The sequence below is a fragment of the Cyprinus carpio genome, chromosome B15 (assembly GCF_018340385.1).
Source record: "Cyprinus carpio isolate SPL01 chromosome B15, ASM1834038v1, whole genome shotgun sequence".
In the NCBI taxonomy this organism is placed as follows: Eukaryota; Metazoa; Chordata; class Actinopteri; order Cypriniformes; family Cyprinidae; genus Cyprinus; species Cyprinus carpio.
Window position 1 is genome coordinate 19,226,327 of NC_056611.1, and position 15,510 is coordinate 19,241,836.

Below are 15,510 nucleotides of genomic sequence, written 5' to 3' on the forward strand. Positions count from 1 at the left end.
TATGAAAGAAAGGAGGAAAGAAAGTTATGAAACATTTGAAATAAATAAAAAGATATCAAAGAAATGAAATATGAGAAAGAAAAAGATAGATAGATAGATAGATAGATAGATAGATAGATAGATAGATATTTTGCCATAATTTAGCAGTCTAAGTTAATATTTAAAAACACTAAATTTATTAATAATAATAATTAGGTAGATACAATGTCAAAATGAATATTTTTCATACTGTACATTATTCACTTGTAGCATTTAGAACAACCAAATTAAAACCAATTAAAATCAGCCATTTATAGGGCCATAACAAAAAATAATGAACAGCTTATTGTATTAGAAATTAAATATATAAATATACCATAATTTACATATATTGTGTTGAACCAGCAATATTTTTTTAAAGCATTATATACCAAATACAAAAGCTACCTCATCTATGCATACGCCTGTAACACAGGGAGAGACAATATATGAAGAACTTCAGAAGCTCACACTCGACCGATCTCAGCTGCGATAACACCTATAAAGATAAGACGATGAAGAAAATGTAGGGGGGGAAAAGGAATAATAATACTTGTGAAATAATAGCAGACAAAAAAAATATGCCCCACTAACCTGGATGCAGGGAATAGCAAGTGACACTTCCAGGCAGTTTGGAGTTCATGGATAAAGAGCACATTACACAGTTTGCTGTGGCATAGGCTCTGAACGCGTGCCAGGACAACTGACCTATGACCACATCCTTCTGCGTGTTGAGGAGGTTGAAATCCACAGATCCCAGCCTATGCAGCAGGGTGGACACATTGACCACGCGGCTGAACTCTGCTTGCTTAAGATGATCCAACATCAACAGCGTCAGCAAAAAGTGGCCCAGGTTGTTGACGCCGAACGCCATGCCAAAAACATCTTCAGTTCTGCCTAATGCTATAAGACCTAGAGAGAAAACCTCACATACTAAGGGCGTGTTTACAGGTGACTGGGTTGGTTTGATTAAAATGAACTCTGGAGCAATTGCTCTGTTAGTGCGGTTAATTTATATAAGTGTGAACACTGCCATCCGAACCTTGGTGTGCACCAAACAAGCAGCAGACCAAAACCCACTTAAAAGGTGAGTCTCAGTATACTTCCAAAAGATCTCTGGTGCGGTTCAACTAAAATATGAATGCAACATATGGAGCAAGACATCTAAACAAACCAAAACAGGACAGAATCCTCATGCAAATCTGGTTCTTCTCATCAAAGGAGCCATGTTGCCCATTACAGTTAGATATAGGCTTTGGAACCATCATCTCCTTACAGCAATGGTGGAAGTAGACACATACAACAAGAGCATTTGACCCAGTATGCAGCAGTTTTAGATGTTTGGTAAGTTTGTAAAATACAGTACATGTCATAAAAGCTGTCCAATCATGTTTTGACTGTATTATGCCATTTGTTTTTGTATCTTTAGGTTCAGAGTTAAAAAATGACAGTGTGAATGCTAAGCAAACTAGGACTAAATGTATCATTTACTTTTTAGACCCAGTTCAAAATAACTAAACTACAAATGTAAACTCCATGAAACAACATTTCAGAAACAATTAAACTTCTCAATTTGCCTGCATTGTTAATGAGCAAGTCGAGTCTTGGTTCACTCTTCAGAAAAGTCTCTGCAAAATCACGTATGGACTTTAAACTGGGCAGGTCCAGATGCATGTAGAGTATGTTTAACACATAAAATCACTTTTTTTCAATAGTCGAACCGGCATGAGAAACTTTCAAACTCTTCTGCAGGCTACATCTGTCGATCTCTGCACCTCACAGACACCGTAAACCTAACAAAAACACTCGCAGTTAGTCATTTCTAAATGTGTTCACCACCAATCATATTTTGAGTAAAATTATCAAAAAAAAATGTTTTCCCAAGTAATTTTATAAAGAGAAAAGCAATCCAACTTTTCGGTCACATGAAGATAAAATGGCGTTGTCTTTTTGCGAGGCAGCAGTATTTGAAGGGTGGGGTCCAGACAATTCGGTGGAGGGTGGGGGTGGGAGGGGTTCCCATACTTTCAGGCCATGTCCACACGTACACGGGTATTTTTATAAACAGAGTTTATCCTTCTTCCGTTTTTAAAAAAATCTCCGTCCACATGAAAATGCAAAAGCCACTGTCAACAGCATGCCAACAGGTGGCAATATAATCTTAACCATAAAGCCATGTTGGCCAATCAGGAGCCTGAAAAAGTTTATAGTAGGCGGAGATAACAGTGCATTCTCTGACATCACAAGCCAAAACTGCAGCCAGTGTTTTTGTAAATCTTCACCCTGGCAGGAGTTTTCAAAAAATGTTCCGTTCAGTGACCTGGTGCTGCGTTTGTGTGTGGACGAAAGGCCAAACTGCATAGAAAAAGCTACGGTTTTGAAAATACCTGTGTTTGTGTGGACATGGCCTCAGTGTAAAAGTGAAATTACACCATGTAACAACATTGAACATGAGTACTGTTTAACACTGTAGATTGTTAATTCAACTCTTTGGGAATTAATAACTTTTAACACTGCAAATATTACACTGCTGATATGTTTTATCAGAAGATATATTTTACATCAGTAGATATGCTTTTTATACTGTATGTTGAGACCTTCTCAACATTTCTCAACTCGAGAAAAGATCAAATTTTTTAGAACAAATGATTTAGATGTTAATAGCAAGCTTATGTGTAAAATCAGATGTTTTCTTTCAAGCATACATTTCGGTGTGTCATTATGGGATATACCCCTTCGGTGTATTCCTCAGAAGACCTATTACATTACGCCAGCCCCAGTTGGCTGGCAGATGTGACGTTGTGTCTGGGAGTGGCCTCCCCACCCCTCAGTATAAAGGGAGCGACACAATGTCAATACAACATTCAAAAACCTCTTCTCACTTCACACCAGAAGCCTACAAATTATATTAGAAACTTTAACAAACTCTTTAGAGATGCGCGGTTCAAGCCGAGGGCAAGGCCATTGCCACAGTGGTCATTCAAGAGAGAGGACGTTGACTTAACTGCAAAAAGAAGCGACCTTTTGAAAAAAGCGTTAAATTGGCCTCTTTAAAAAGGAGTGTCCTTCAGATGAGGCATTAAACTGGCCTCCTGACATTCTGTTGTCATTAGCTCCCAACCTTAATCATGAATTTGACCTCATTGTTTACAGTTTTTACAATTGCTTACACAGTAAAATGAAAAATAACACAGTGAAACCTGATACTCAAAGACTAAAACCTCAGCGCAAATCTGCACAACTATAAGCATATTCTCAGCCTCACACTTTTTGCAAAACACTACATATTGTTCTGCAAGACACTAAACACACTTCTCTACATTCGACACAGAAATCTAACATAATGTCACTTCTTTGCCATTTTAAGTCACTGCTGTCCAAACTACACATATGAACCTATTGATCAAACTCGGCCATCAGGTGTTCAGACACTTAGGTGCTTAACTGTAAACTCAACAATCAAGGTGTAAGCATTATAAAAAGGCAACAGGTGAATTTTTGTCTTCAACACAAATGAAAGGCAGTGGCGCAGGAAGAGGAATAGGAGAAACATCGCCACAGAGCTATTTTGAATGTCCCGGGTCAATGTGGTGGTAACATCACAATCTATGCTGCAATCACGAGAAAGGGGTCCTCCACTGGAATGCCAAAATAGGTCCTTACAACACCAAACACATACTCACATTTTTGGAAAGACTAAGTATTGTACAGACTAGGTATCTGGTTCCATTATTCCAGTACCTCCCACAACACTCTCATTTCCTTTCCTTTTTCCCTTCTGCATGGCAGTGGAAGGTTTATGATCTACGACCTATACCCCTCAGTCAAGCTATGGAGGAGACCTGTGACCTACAGTTTTTTTTACAATCATTTTGTACTAATAACAGAATCTTCATGTAATTTTTCAAAACTCTAGACACATAATTCACACAACTGATGATCAAAATGTGTTTTTCAAAACACAACACTTTTTCCATATGCAATACAAATGAACCAAAGATCTTTCGTTCATTGAACTAAAATCTGAAAAAAAAAAAACTTTTTTTACATAGTTCAAAATGACAAAACTTAACATCAAGGTATTACTATTTCAAAATGCAACTCACATTACATCTGAATTAAGTGCCTATTCATTTCATTACAATGATCTAATTATCATTTGATACAACTGTTCAAAATGCTACATAACTGTTGCATTACTCTTGAAGCATAGTTTTTATGGAAAATGATGAACAATATTAAATGTTTAGATTATGAAATTAAAGCAACTGAGGACAGAGTAAGTTCAGGTATGATCAGTTTCAAGATGCCTGTTGTTGGGAGAAATTTTTTTTTTAAACGTAATAAACACTTTTTTATCACTTTGGCTGACTGTGGTACGCGGAAGACATCCAGGCGAATGACGTACTGTAGGGTGTAGGGCATTGTGCGCGCCTCTGAGATATGCAGGAGCAAAGGAAACAAAGTTTCCTTACTTTAGCAAAGGAAAACCAGTCTTCACTTGGGTTATATCGAAATCCTCCGACATTTTTCTTTACAAATCCTCGTTTTGTGCTTCTAATTCATGACCGGCATTTTGTTTTGTTTTGTCTCCACGCTCATCACTAATCATGCAACGCCAATGTATTACATCATCCGCCGGAAAGCCTTCTGCGCATGACAGATGGCGGAAGTGATAGAAAAGTGTTTATTACGTTTAAAATATGGATATTTATCTTACAAAAATGCATGGATTCGCTACAGGAGGCCTTTATTCACCCCCTGGAGCCGTGTGAGGGATGTTTTATTATGAATACGTGCATATTTTTTCACGTCTTCTGAACTGTTGACATCCAACACCCGCTTAGCCCGAATGAAAGGCTTGGAGGGGCCAGGACAATTTTTAATATAACTCTGATTGAATTCGTCTGAAAGAAGAACATCACATACACCTAGGATGCTTTGAGGGTGAGTAAAACTAATTTTCATTTTTGGGTGAACTAACCCTTTAATGCCAGTCTAAGTTAGTAAGCAGTTCAGTCTTTATTTACTTAAGTGGTATTAAATTGGATTGGATTGTTTAATATGTCAAGCATTTTAATGATACCAACCTGTGACAATTGTTGTTTTTCCCTTTAAAGTCACGTTGCTGTTGAATCTGGCTCCTTTAAACAGGCTGTAATAAATCAGTATGTATGCAGCAAGCACAGCGACCAGCACTGACAACAGCACAGACATTATGCTGAAATTTTTTAAAGTTTGGGAGAGCACATGTTTTGCTCCGCTACTTTCTCCAGCTTGTTACCTTGTTTGTTTTCCTAAATGCCAGCGACAGCTTCCTGGGCTTTAACTTCTGACAAACGCCGGGTGGCGCAGTTTCTCTACGTCAGGCGTGAATCTCAAGAAGAAATGTGACATTCCTCATTTCTTGAAGATAGTAGCCAAGACCAATATATATATATACAATGTATAAACAATGTCTTGACAAACAAAATGTAAAACTAATTTTCTCATTTTTTATTCTATTTAACTCATTATAACTCAAGATTAAAAACAACAAATTTTAATATTGAGGATAAAATATATTATTTCTATATGGGGGGGGGGCAATTATTAGATAATTTTGGGCATTTTTTTAAATTTTGTAAACTTGTTTGTAACAACACCAGAAAAAAAAAAAATATTTGCTGCAGCTTCTAATACATGTATACAGAATATAATAATTTTGTCAACAACAAAAAAGATTCTGATTGTGATGATTCAATTGATTAATTTAAAAATCATTTGAATCCAACATGTAGGTTAAATTCATTAATTTCTCAAAGTGAATTGTCAGTAATTATAATATTTGGTACATTGTTTTTGCATGTCACCATGACCTGTTACAGGCAAGAGAAAAAAAAAACCACTGTACCCAAAAATAGGCGAAAACAATAACTCCTGGATAAATTAACTTTTATTTATTTTCAACCTCTTTTGTCCATACCCTATTTGGTCCCAGTACTCAACAACCCTTGGGCATTAAGTCTTTTTAACAATAGTTATAGGATATTTAGGTGGTAATGATGGTCCAATTTTGTGACATTACAATTTGGACCTTTTTACAAAGCTTGAAACTACACTACATGCATCAAACAAACTTTCACAATAGGTAGTTTCCATTAGTGAACCTTTATTGATCTCTTTTGCACAGACTGCATCATGACAGCAATGAGGAGCAAAGCTTAAGTCACACCACAGTGCAGCTCACAGAATCAGTCTGATTGAGTTCTTCCTCTCACTCTTTTCTTTCAAATCGATGGCATGCAGAAAGAAGAAAGCGGTGTAAACATCTACGGAATGCACCAGACTTTCAGCCTGTCCTGGGCTTGCTGGTATCGGAATGAAGGGGTGGAGGTGAGGAAGAGGTGGAAGAGGAAGAGGTGGGGGAGGGAGGCAGGGAGCTGGGCGAGCTGCCATCACTGCTGAACCCGGCGGAGGGACTGCACCTGGAAGGTCTGGGCGTGGGAGCCCCACTCCCTGTAGTGTTTAAACTCACCTCCATGGTGGTCACACTCCATGATATACTGATAACCACGGTAACCGGGGTACTGGTAACAAACCCAGCTACATGCAGTGAGAAAACACATGACAAATGCAAACTAAGATCCCTAATATTCCAAGTATCTCAAATATTACAGCACCTGAATCTAATGGTGTATTGCAGGGGTGTCCAACTATCAACCTGCAGATTTTAGCTCCAACCTGCTTGTCTGGACGTTTCTAGTGAGTCTAAAGACCTTCAGTGCATCTGAAATTGCATACTGTTTGATTAGGTGCAACATTTGGATTTAAACTTACTTTACGACCTTTAAAAAAATGATCTATTATGAACAGTGCTGTGTAGTAATGTCACAAAGTCATCGCTGTTTTCATGTTCATTAATGTTTACGTTCATGTAATGCAGAGAATCCCAAACTTTTTTGTCAGCCAAACTTGTTTGACCTAAAATATTTACATGAAGATCCCTGACATTTAAGTTAATATTTCAGTAATTTATCATCACATTTGCATGTTCACAGTTCTCTGATGATGGTTAATGGTCACAATAACATGCAGGTAAACATAGTAAATAAAAAAATTCAATTTTTTTTACTTAATCATTTTATTTAGATGTTATATTTTAAAATAATTTATTCATCTTGATTTTACATTTTTATGATTTAGTCAATTATTAACATTTCATCAACTCACAAACCCTCTACATTTTTTATGTTTAATGCACTTCATGTTGTTGATTACAATGAAGTAAATTGCTATATATTTATATATAAATATATATATGGTACACAATTTGTTGTACGCAAATTAGGTCAAAAGAAATCTAAAAGTAATCAAAAAATATAAAGGATATATTAGTAATTTAATAGATTATATTAGTAACTATAAATTTCATCACGTAATTTGTAATCAGTAACATACTATAATTTGTAAGTAATCTTCCCAGCAAGTATGAATATTGGTAAAATTCATCGTAATATGGTCATGTGACCTACAGCTTCAGTTGTGTTGTTTTACTGCCATTGACAAATCCTCTCCCATGGCCTCAAGGGATAGCACAGTGTCCATCAAATGCACACTTCAGAATCTCATTGGAAACAGTAGGTCGTCCAGGTATTTTTCACCTACTATTTTCTGAATACTGTATATTGAGACATCCTTTTTTTTTTTTTTTTTTTTGCATATTATACAGTAGAGAAGTATTTGATTTTTGAATGCAATACTTCATTAGCTGGTTAATTTCTGTTTAGGGTTGAAGCTAAACTCTGCAGGACAGTGGCCATCCAGGAACAGTTTTGGACAGCCCTGGTGTAGAGAGAGAGACAAGTATGGTACTCACGCCCCACTTTGCACCTGCATTGATCCGATCTCATTGGAGGGCCAGCCCATGGCCTGGAGAGAGGGGTAGTCATCGGTTATCTCCCACTGGTGTCCAATAAAGTTCTCCCGCTCAAAGACGGTAATCTTTGACTCCTTGTGGTTCTGCACAGATCATAACAATAGGAGAGATTGTATTTTATTTGGAGAGACTGCTAAATAATTTCACCACTGATCAGTTGACATGGTTTTAGACTTACAGCAGAGCAGATTGGCCGGAAGGACGTTAGCCTCTCAATGTGGTAGGCATTGCTGCCGCTCCAAGACTCCCAGCGAGGGTAGTCGCCTCTTTCCAAGATGAACTGCTGCCCACAGAAACTGGAGTGTTCATAGCCCACCCAGCTGTTTAAATAGAAACATGTACACAGAACATTGGCATAATACAACAACATGGGCTCTTTTAAATGTGTGTGTCTGTGAGTGCACGACTTACGCGCCACACTCCACCTTCAGAGAGCGGACATTGTTCATGCCACATTCCATGATGTTCTGACAGGCTGAGGTGAACTCCATGCGCTTTCCTTGGAAGTTCTCTTGGTCATAGACTGTGAGCTATACACATATTCACAGACATAACAGAGATGAGATTCAAAGCATTCTATAGCATTACGCATGATTTCATAGCCATCAGGTGTTTACTTGCCTTCCATGGCCCAAGTGGCATTGGATTAGTCAGAGCCATCCTTGAAGTTATCTCAGTGCTGATAGACCTGAGGAACAGAGATATGCAAAAAAAAAAAAAAAAAAAAAAAACTTGTGGGTTATATATCTATGTAAGTGTACAACTAGCCTGAGGATAATGAACAAAAAATGTATGGCAGCCAAATGCCTTTGTTGTTCCAACAAGTTAGACCTAACAAAATAAATCACACTGATTCTCTCTGCTGATTTAGACGATATAATCAAACATAACAGAATAAAACCACAGTTTACTGAAAAAGAAAAGACAGGTTTATGGCCTTAAACAAAAAGTCTACACAAACCTACAAATTGCATAGATTATATCAGATATAGCCAAAAGCATTAGTTTATAAAAAAAAAAAACTTTCAATGTCAAGATTCGTTTATGTTATGCAAAGCCTAATCTTTTTCATTTTAAATACATTTTAATACAAAATATTTATTTAAGTTTAACGTAGTCTTTTGTTTTACATTTAATTTTCTGAAATGCCAATAAAAGCCATTTTAATTTTTCTGAAATGCCAATAAAAATCATTTTAATGTAATTTAATTTAATCATTTAATTTAATTTAACTTAATTTAACTGATTCAATGTAATACTAATTTAATCTGTTGTTTTACATTAAATTTTCTGAAATGCCAATATGAAAAAAAATAGTGTCCATGCATATTTTCTCAAAAACAGCCACGTATATGCTTGCTATGTTTGAGTTTTTAATTGTGTATACAAGATAGTGCATCCCTCGTTTGAGTTTGCAAAGCATGCTAAAAGATGACTACAGTGGCTGAAAGGACAACCATGAAAGGCTTACCTGACCTACACAACAAATAGCTGCAAGCGCTCAGGAGCCCCACACAACGGTCTCCAGACCACCAACTAAGGGCTCTATTTATATGTAGCATGGCAGAAAGGGAAGATTGGCCACAGGGCAGGCAGGAGTCAGCACTTTGCCCCAGGCCTCATTGTTTTGGACTGAGCCTTTGGCTTTACCCAGCTCACAATGCCATCTGCCGTAGCCAGGGAGGCATCGTGCCTACTGGCATTTGCCACAGGAGTGGATGCCAGGCACAATGATTCCATGCATGTTTTTACATATGACCGGAGCGTATGGTAAAACACACATGCTTGCATAAACACAAGCAAGCTGTTTCGACTTAAGATTGTTCCAGCATAGACAACACAAACAGTGTCTTCCAGGTTTTCAAAAATGGTTGATAAAAGCATTGCAACCACCAAAAAGGTTTAAACATGGTGGTTTTTAAGTGTTATCTGTCGTTAAAAGTCCATTTTTATCCTGCACTGAGACTTGTCTGCTCTCCTCTAGCCACAGAGTGATTCAGAGACCCACTTCCACCTGCCTTTACATACTCGCACACATATGCATACATACACAATAGGCCCTTACAAGTTAATAGATTATACATTCATGTTCTGTGTACCTCTTTGACTTTATGCAAAGCAGGCTGCATGGATGGGGCCCAGTGTCGCACTAGGAGGTGCATGACTAAGTAAAATGAAGCGTGCGAATGATGGCATTCAAGTAAATAAGAAGATTAATAATTTTTCAGCTTTTTAGGTAAGTGTCAATGTGGTTCTTCATTAAGACATACTTTTTGATGGTCAAATGCATTTGACTGTGTGAATAATTACATGCATCACTATTTATAATTGTAAAATATTTAATAGTCTGGCAAATGTTGTGCATCTGTTTTTCTACTCTTAACTTAAGCTCCAAATCCTTGACAACTTAAAATTTAACTGTAACCACCAAATAAAACTGCTGAAGCTTCACACAATAGCAACAAGTCCTCTTTCTCTCAATGGAGAGGTCTGTGGCCAGTCTACTGAGGTCAGCACATTGCTAGCTGTGTTGTAGAGAGTGGATGAGTGCATGTTTGAGAGAGAGAGAGAGAGAGAGAGTTGAAGAGATAGGGGCCTTTGAGAGCCACGCTTTCTGCTGATGGAAGTAGACATCAGACATCCAGCCGCGGCCTGGAACAAAGCAATGAGCAGAGTCAGCAGGGTCACAGAGATAAGCCTGCACTCCAAACACCCATCACTTTTAGCCAATAGCCTGGTCTCATTCTGCTCTAGAAGTACTGCTGGCATATATATATATGTATGTATATAAAACCCATTCGAAGCCTGAAGCTCTTTTACATTCGGGCCTTGGCATCCTTTCCTCCGCCAGCACTCCTATTACATTCCATTGCTCTGTGCCTGACTGCAAAATTTTGGTGAGATTTGATTGGGGAGGTGGACATTTCAGAATGGCCACACTTTAAATAAGCTTGCTGTGACTGGAGAATGTATAGCGATAGATATTTTTGACTGATTTGAGTACAAAGATTACTACAGTAGGTATTAGAATAATTTCTGAAGGATCATGTAACACTGAAGACAGCAGTAATAGCTGCTTTGCCATCAGGAATAAAGAATATTCAAAAATATTTTAAAATAGAAAATTGTAATAACTTTTCACAATATTACTGTTTTTCCTGTTTTTTATTTTTTTTATTTTTATCTTTTCAAATTCAATAATCTTTTAAATAAGCTTGTTGTGATTGGAGAATGTAGATTTTTTTGATTGATTTGACTGATTTGAGTGCAAAGATAACATATTAGAATAATTTCTAATAAATAATACTGTAGACTATACTGCATTGACCGTTTTGCTATCAGGAATAAATTATAACTGAAAATCTATAAAAATAGAAAACTTTTTTTTATTGTAATAACATTTCACAGTATTATGTTTTTTTTATTTTTTTTTTAATCAAATTTAATGAGAAACCCATTTTTGTTATTTCAGAGTGCATGACTGTCCTTTAAATAAGCTTTTTTGGGGAACATAAAGATATAAATATAGATTTAGATGTTTTTGCCTGATTTGAGTAAAGATTATTTAGATATTAGAATAATTTCCATGTGACACTGAAGTTTGGAGTAGTGGCTGTTGAAAATTAAGTTTTGCCATCAAAGGAATAAATAAAATTTTTAATATAAGTAGGGCTGGGCGCTATATCAAGTTTGTATGATATGTCGATATTTTCTTGATAAGCGATTCGATATGAGGCAATACCGTTTATATCGATGTACAGTAGTTTGATAGGAGCGCATCTGAAAATATAGCGGAGGACACAGACTTAGTTGCTTTGGAGAAAGTGCATAATCCAATTTGTTCTAAACATGTGAGAATCTTCATATTAAGGCCTTTAAAAACTGGTAAGACATAGTTTTTAGTTTTCGTTTTGCATATTTTATATATATATATATATATATATATATATATATATATATATATATATATATATATATATTAAATACAGATTTTTTTAATCCAAATACAAAAACGAAAATATCGCGAGAGAAAAAAAATATATAATTAACATGACTGATTTCCCAACTCTGATAATGGATTATCTATAAAATGTGTGACTACAACAAAGTATTGATCTTGAATCAATCTTTTACTTAAGCTTGACTTCTCTTCTGTTATTAACAGCTTTAGCCATGTCACACACTGCTGTACAAGGAAGTATGGGTAGTCGCTATGCCACAGGAATGAGCTCCCACAGAGTATGTCAAATCTGCCCTATAACATGTTCTTACTAGATTCTCACTTTTTCATCTAATATTGCCATTATATGTGTGATGTCAAAGATGCACTTGCTGAATTATTTGTCTTTACTGTGTGTTCTCTAAACAGATATATCTGTTTGAGTATGAGAATTTCCAAGGGCGCATGATGGAGCTGAGTGGAGAGTGTCGTAACATCTGTGACAAAGGGTTAAATCGTGTGGGCTCCATCAGAGTGGAATGTGGGCCGTAAGTACTCATCTGAAAAACCATGTATGATATTAATAATGATAATCATAATAAGATGAGTGAAAAATGAAAAATATATGGTGATGGTGATGATGATGGTGATTTTTATTATTATTATTACACAAAAATAATGTACACTACCATTCAGATGTTTTGGATGGAATTATTTTAAGATTATTAATTTATTTTATTTTGAAAGGATATGTTAAAACTGATCAAAAGCGACAATAAACAAAGAACCATGATAAAATGTATCAGTTTCCACAAAAATATTAAGCAGCACAACTGTTTTCAACACTGATTATAATAAGAAATCTTTCTTAAAAACAAATCAGCATAATAAAATGATTTCTGAAGGATCGTGTGACTAAAGACTGGAGTAATGACTGCTGAAATAAATAAGTCATTTTAAATGACTTAAATGATTTAAATACATTTAAATAACTTTAAAAATAATGACAAATTAGATTATTCAAATATTTTTTAATTTGTAATAATTTTAGTAGTAATAGTAATAGTAATAGCTATTAATCTTTTATCTATTCATCTGAAAATTCATCTTATCATTTTAAAATATATTAAATTAAAAAACTTTTTAAATTAAAATACTATTTCATATTATTACTGTTGTATTATTTATTTATTTGTATGTTTGTTTGCTTTCTTTCTTTCTTTTAAATAAATAAGCTGCGCTAAGCATAATTGGAAAAACATTTTAAAAATCATAACAACCCCAAAATTTTTAATACTATGTTATAAAGGAGTAATTTAAATGGGAAGTCCATTAAAAAAGATAAATGTCCTGATTTTATATTTTCCATAGATCAAATAATGAACAATTTAAAAAAATAAATAAATATAAATATGTAATTCTTTTTTGTTAACTCCACATCTAATCAGACATACAAAACAACTGTTAACTAGCACTGTTTATCATAAAATCTGATTCATAAATACACAATTTTCCATACTGTAAATGCAGTAGATGTAAACAGCATTTACAGTACATGTGCCCTTTACCATTTTGCAGATGGGTAGGTTTTGAGCAACAGGATATGACCGGTGAGATGTTCATGCTCGAGAGAGGTGAATACCCACGCTGGGACACTTGGTCCAACAGCTACCGTTGTGATCGTCTCATGTCTGTCCGGCCCGTTAGAATGGTGAGTGACCGTTGCATCACTCCATTTCCCACTTCATCCCCAACCAACCAATACAGGAACACAGTAACAAGCTTATGGCCTTTCTACATGTAGGACCCACAGGACCACAGGATCTGTCTGTATGAATGCATGAACTTTGATGGTCGTAAGATGGAGGTTTCTGATGAGGACATCCCAAGTTTGTGGTGTTACGGCTTCCAGGACAGAGTCGCCAGCATTCAAGTAAATGGTGGAACGTAAGTGATTTAGCATCTCTTATATATTACAAAAAGGTGATTACCTAGCTATTTGATGTCACTTTATCAATTAATGTATTCTATGCTCATTCCTACTTTAGGTGGGTTGGATATCAGTATCCAGGCTACCGTGGATATCAGTACCTGTTTGAATTCAGATCCTACAAACACTGGAATGAATGGGGCGCCCATCACCCCCAGATCCAGTCTGTGCGAAGAGTGAGAGATATGCACACGCATCCCAGAGGCTGCTTTGAGATGGCATAAGGAACGATACACGGCATGGACAGGTGGACAAAACCACGCAGAGAAACCCTGTGGAATGTTTAAAAAAAAAATATTCATATTCGAAAAGAGCTGCTCTAAATAGGAATGAACTATCATATGTTCATGTGTGTCATGACTAGTTGCAGAACCACTTTTAAGTACAGCATTTTACGTCCAACCGCTTAGTTAAAAATAAGTATAGCAAATGGATAAAACAATTTTATGTCCCAAATTTAATGCTTGATGAAGCATTCATCAGCTTTGTTTGATAGTTTTGCATCATTGCATGTTTTTTTTTGCTCTACCTAAACCTCCAAGCATTCTGTTTCATTAGTTTATATAAGAATGTCTACCATCTACAAATGACCTAAAGCTAGTCAGAGCCCATTTCTAATTTAGCTGCTAAGCCCTGCAGGGAATAGTCATTGAACCAGAAGGAGGTGCAATTCAGCACCTCAGCATACTCAACCTTCTCCTGCTTCATCACAGCACATCTTCTAGAATCTAGAAGCTCAACCAGTATCGTGATGATCAGGGTTCTCAACATGGCAGGCTGGATGGGAAGAAGAGAACTGCTTTTCTTCTTCTTGTTCCCGGTATAGATTTCAGACATCCTTTATTTACGAAATAGAGAAGATCCTGCAACACTTTATCTTTCTCAGGGATGCTGGCATCTAAAAACACATTTACTTGAAAATAAATAAACAAAAATAAAAGATTTTAAAGCATAATTATTGTACAATGTCCTCAATTCATTGCTCTGCTCTCATATTAACAGTGCTTAGACTTGAGAACGCATTAGGTGAATTAATTCTTTATTTCATTCATCATGCATAATAAATGAGGAAACAAGAAAAATTAAAACAACTGATATAGACACTAGATGGTAGTGGATAGTTGATATATGAAAAAAAAAATCCCTTACAAAAATAACCATGGTTTAATTATAATAAAACTGTATAGTAACCATGTTTTGATTTACGAGTGATTACTATTTGTATAGCCACAGTTTTACTACAAATGCCATGGTTAAACTATAGTTCACAAGTTTGCCTGCCTATCCAGTCCTGATGGTTAATGGTAAACAAACTTTGCTTGCTGTCCTTAATAGAGGCTCGTAATGATCATTGACAGGACTGAATGATAAGGCTCCTCCCAAACCTACGTTTGGAACTTCCTTTAGTGTTGCTGGTTAATTTGTGGTTACCATGGTTTAACTATAGAGCCATGTTTTTTTGGTTTTATATGAAGTTCCAAATGTAGGTTGGGGAGGAGCCTCATCATTCAGTCCTGTCAAATCATCATTACGAGCCTATATAAGCAGCTCTCGTTGTATGGTCCCAGCGTCAATTCTTCCCGCATCCCTCCACCTCCCCATCTTTTCCTCTATTTCTGTTTTTCTCCCTCTAGGTAGTACTGC

General features: G+C 36.1%; 3 protein-coding genes across 4 annotated transcripts; 1 reads left to right on the forward strand and 2 right to left on the reverse strand.

The window, feature by feature from the left end:
- Nucleotides 1-304: 304 nt before the first annotated feature.
- Nucleotides 305-5,324, reverse strand: LOC122139728 (retinol dehydrogenase 13-like). Its single transcript, XM_042738846.1, has 3 exons — nucleotides 5,109-5,324; nucleotides 613-930; nucleotides 305-517 (listed from the first exon to the last, which is right to left on the reverse strand). Exons 1-3 carry the CDS (start codon nucleotides 5,233-5,235, stop codon nucleotides 486-488), a joined length of 477 nt encoding a protein of 158 aa, XP_042594780.1. The 5' UTR covers nucleotides 5,236-5,324; the 3' UTR covers nucleotides 305-485.
- An 825-nt stretch (nucleotides 5,325-6,149) lies between these two features.
- Nucleotides 6,150-9,516, reverse strand: LOC109105569 (beta-crystallin A3). 2 transcript variants are annotated; one of them, XM_019118846.2, is made up of 6 exons: nucleotides 9,408-9,516; nucleotides 8,558-8,624; nucleotides 8,348-8,466; nucleotides 8,115-8,256; nucleotides 7,877-8,019; nucleotides 6,150-6,603 (listed from the first exon to the last, which is right to left on the reverse strand). In XM_019118846.2, the coding sequence occupies exons 2-6, from the start codon at nucleotides 8,594-8,596 to the stop codon at nucleotides 6,456-6,458; spliced, it is 591 nt and encodes a 196-aa protein (XP_018974391.1). In that variant the 5' UTR covers nucleotides 8,597-8,624; nucleotides 9,408-9,516; the 3' UTR covers nucleotides 6,150-6,455. The 2 variants fall into 2 exon arrangements, with proteins under 2 accessions (XP_018974391.1, XP_042595570.1); XM_042739636.1 differs by having other exon boundaries at nucleotides 9,413-9,449.
- A 1,166-nt stretch (nucleotides 9,517-10,682) lies between these two features.
- crybb1l3 (crystallin, beta B1, like 3) lies at nucleotides 10,683-15,044 on the forward strand. The gene is made up of 6 exons (XM_042739638.1): nucleotides 10,683-10,833; nucleotides 12,102-12,175; nucleotides 12,306-12,424; nucleotides 13,455-13,587; nucleotides 13,681-13,823; nucleotides 13,925-15,044. The coding sequence occupies exons 2-6, from the start codon at nucleotides 12,110-12,112 to the stop codon at nucleotides 14,088-14,090; spliced, it is 627 nt and encodes a 208-aa protein (XP_042595572.1). The 5' UTR covers nucleotides 10,683-10,833; nucleotides 12,102-12,109; the 3' UTR covers nucleotides 14,091-15,044.
- The last annotated feature ends 466 nt before the right edge of the window (nucleotides 15,045-15,510 follow it).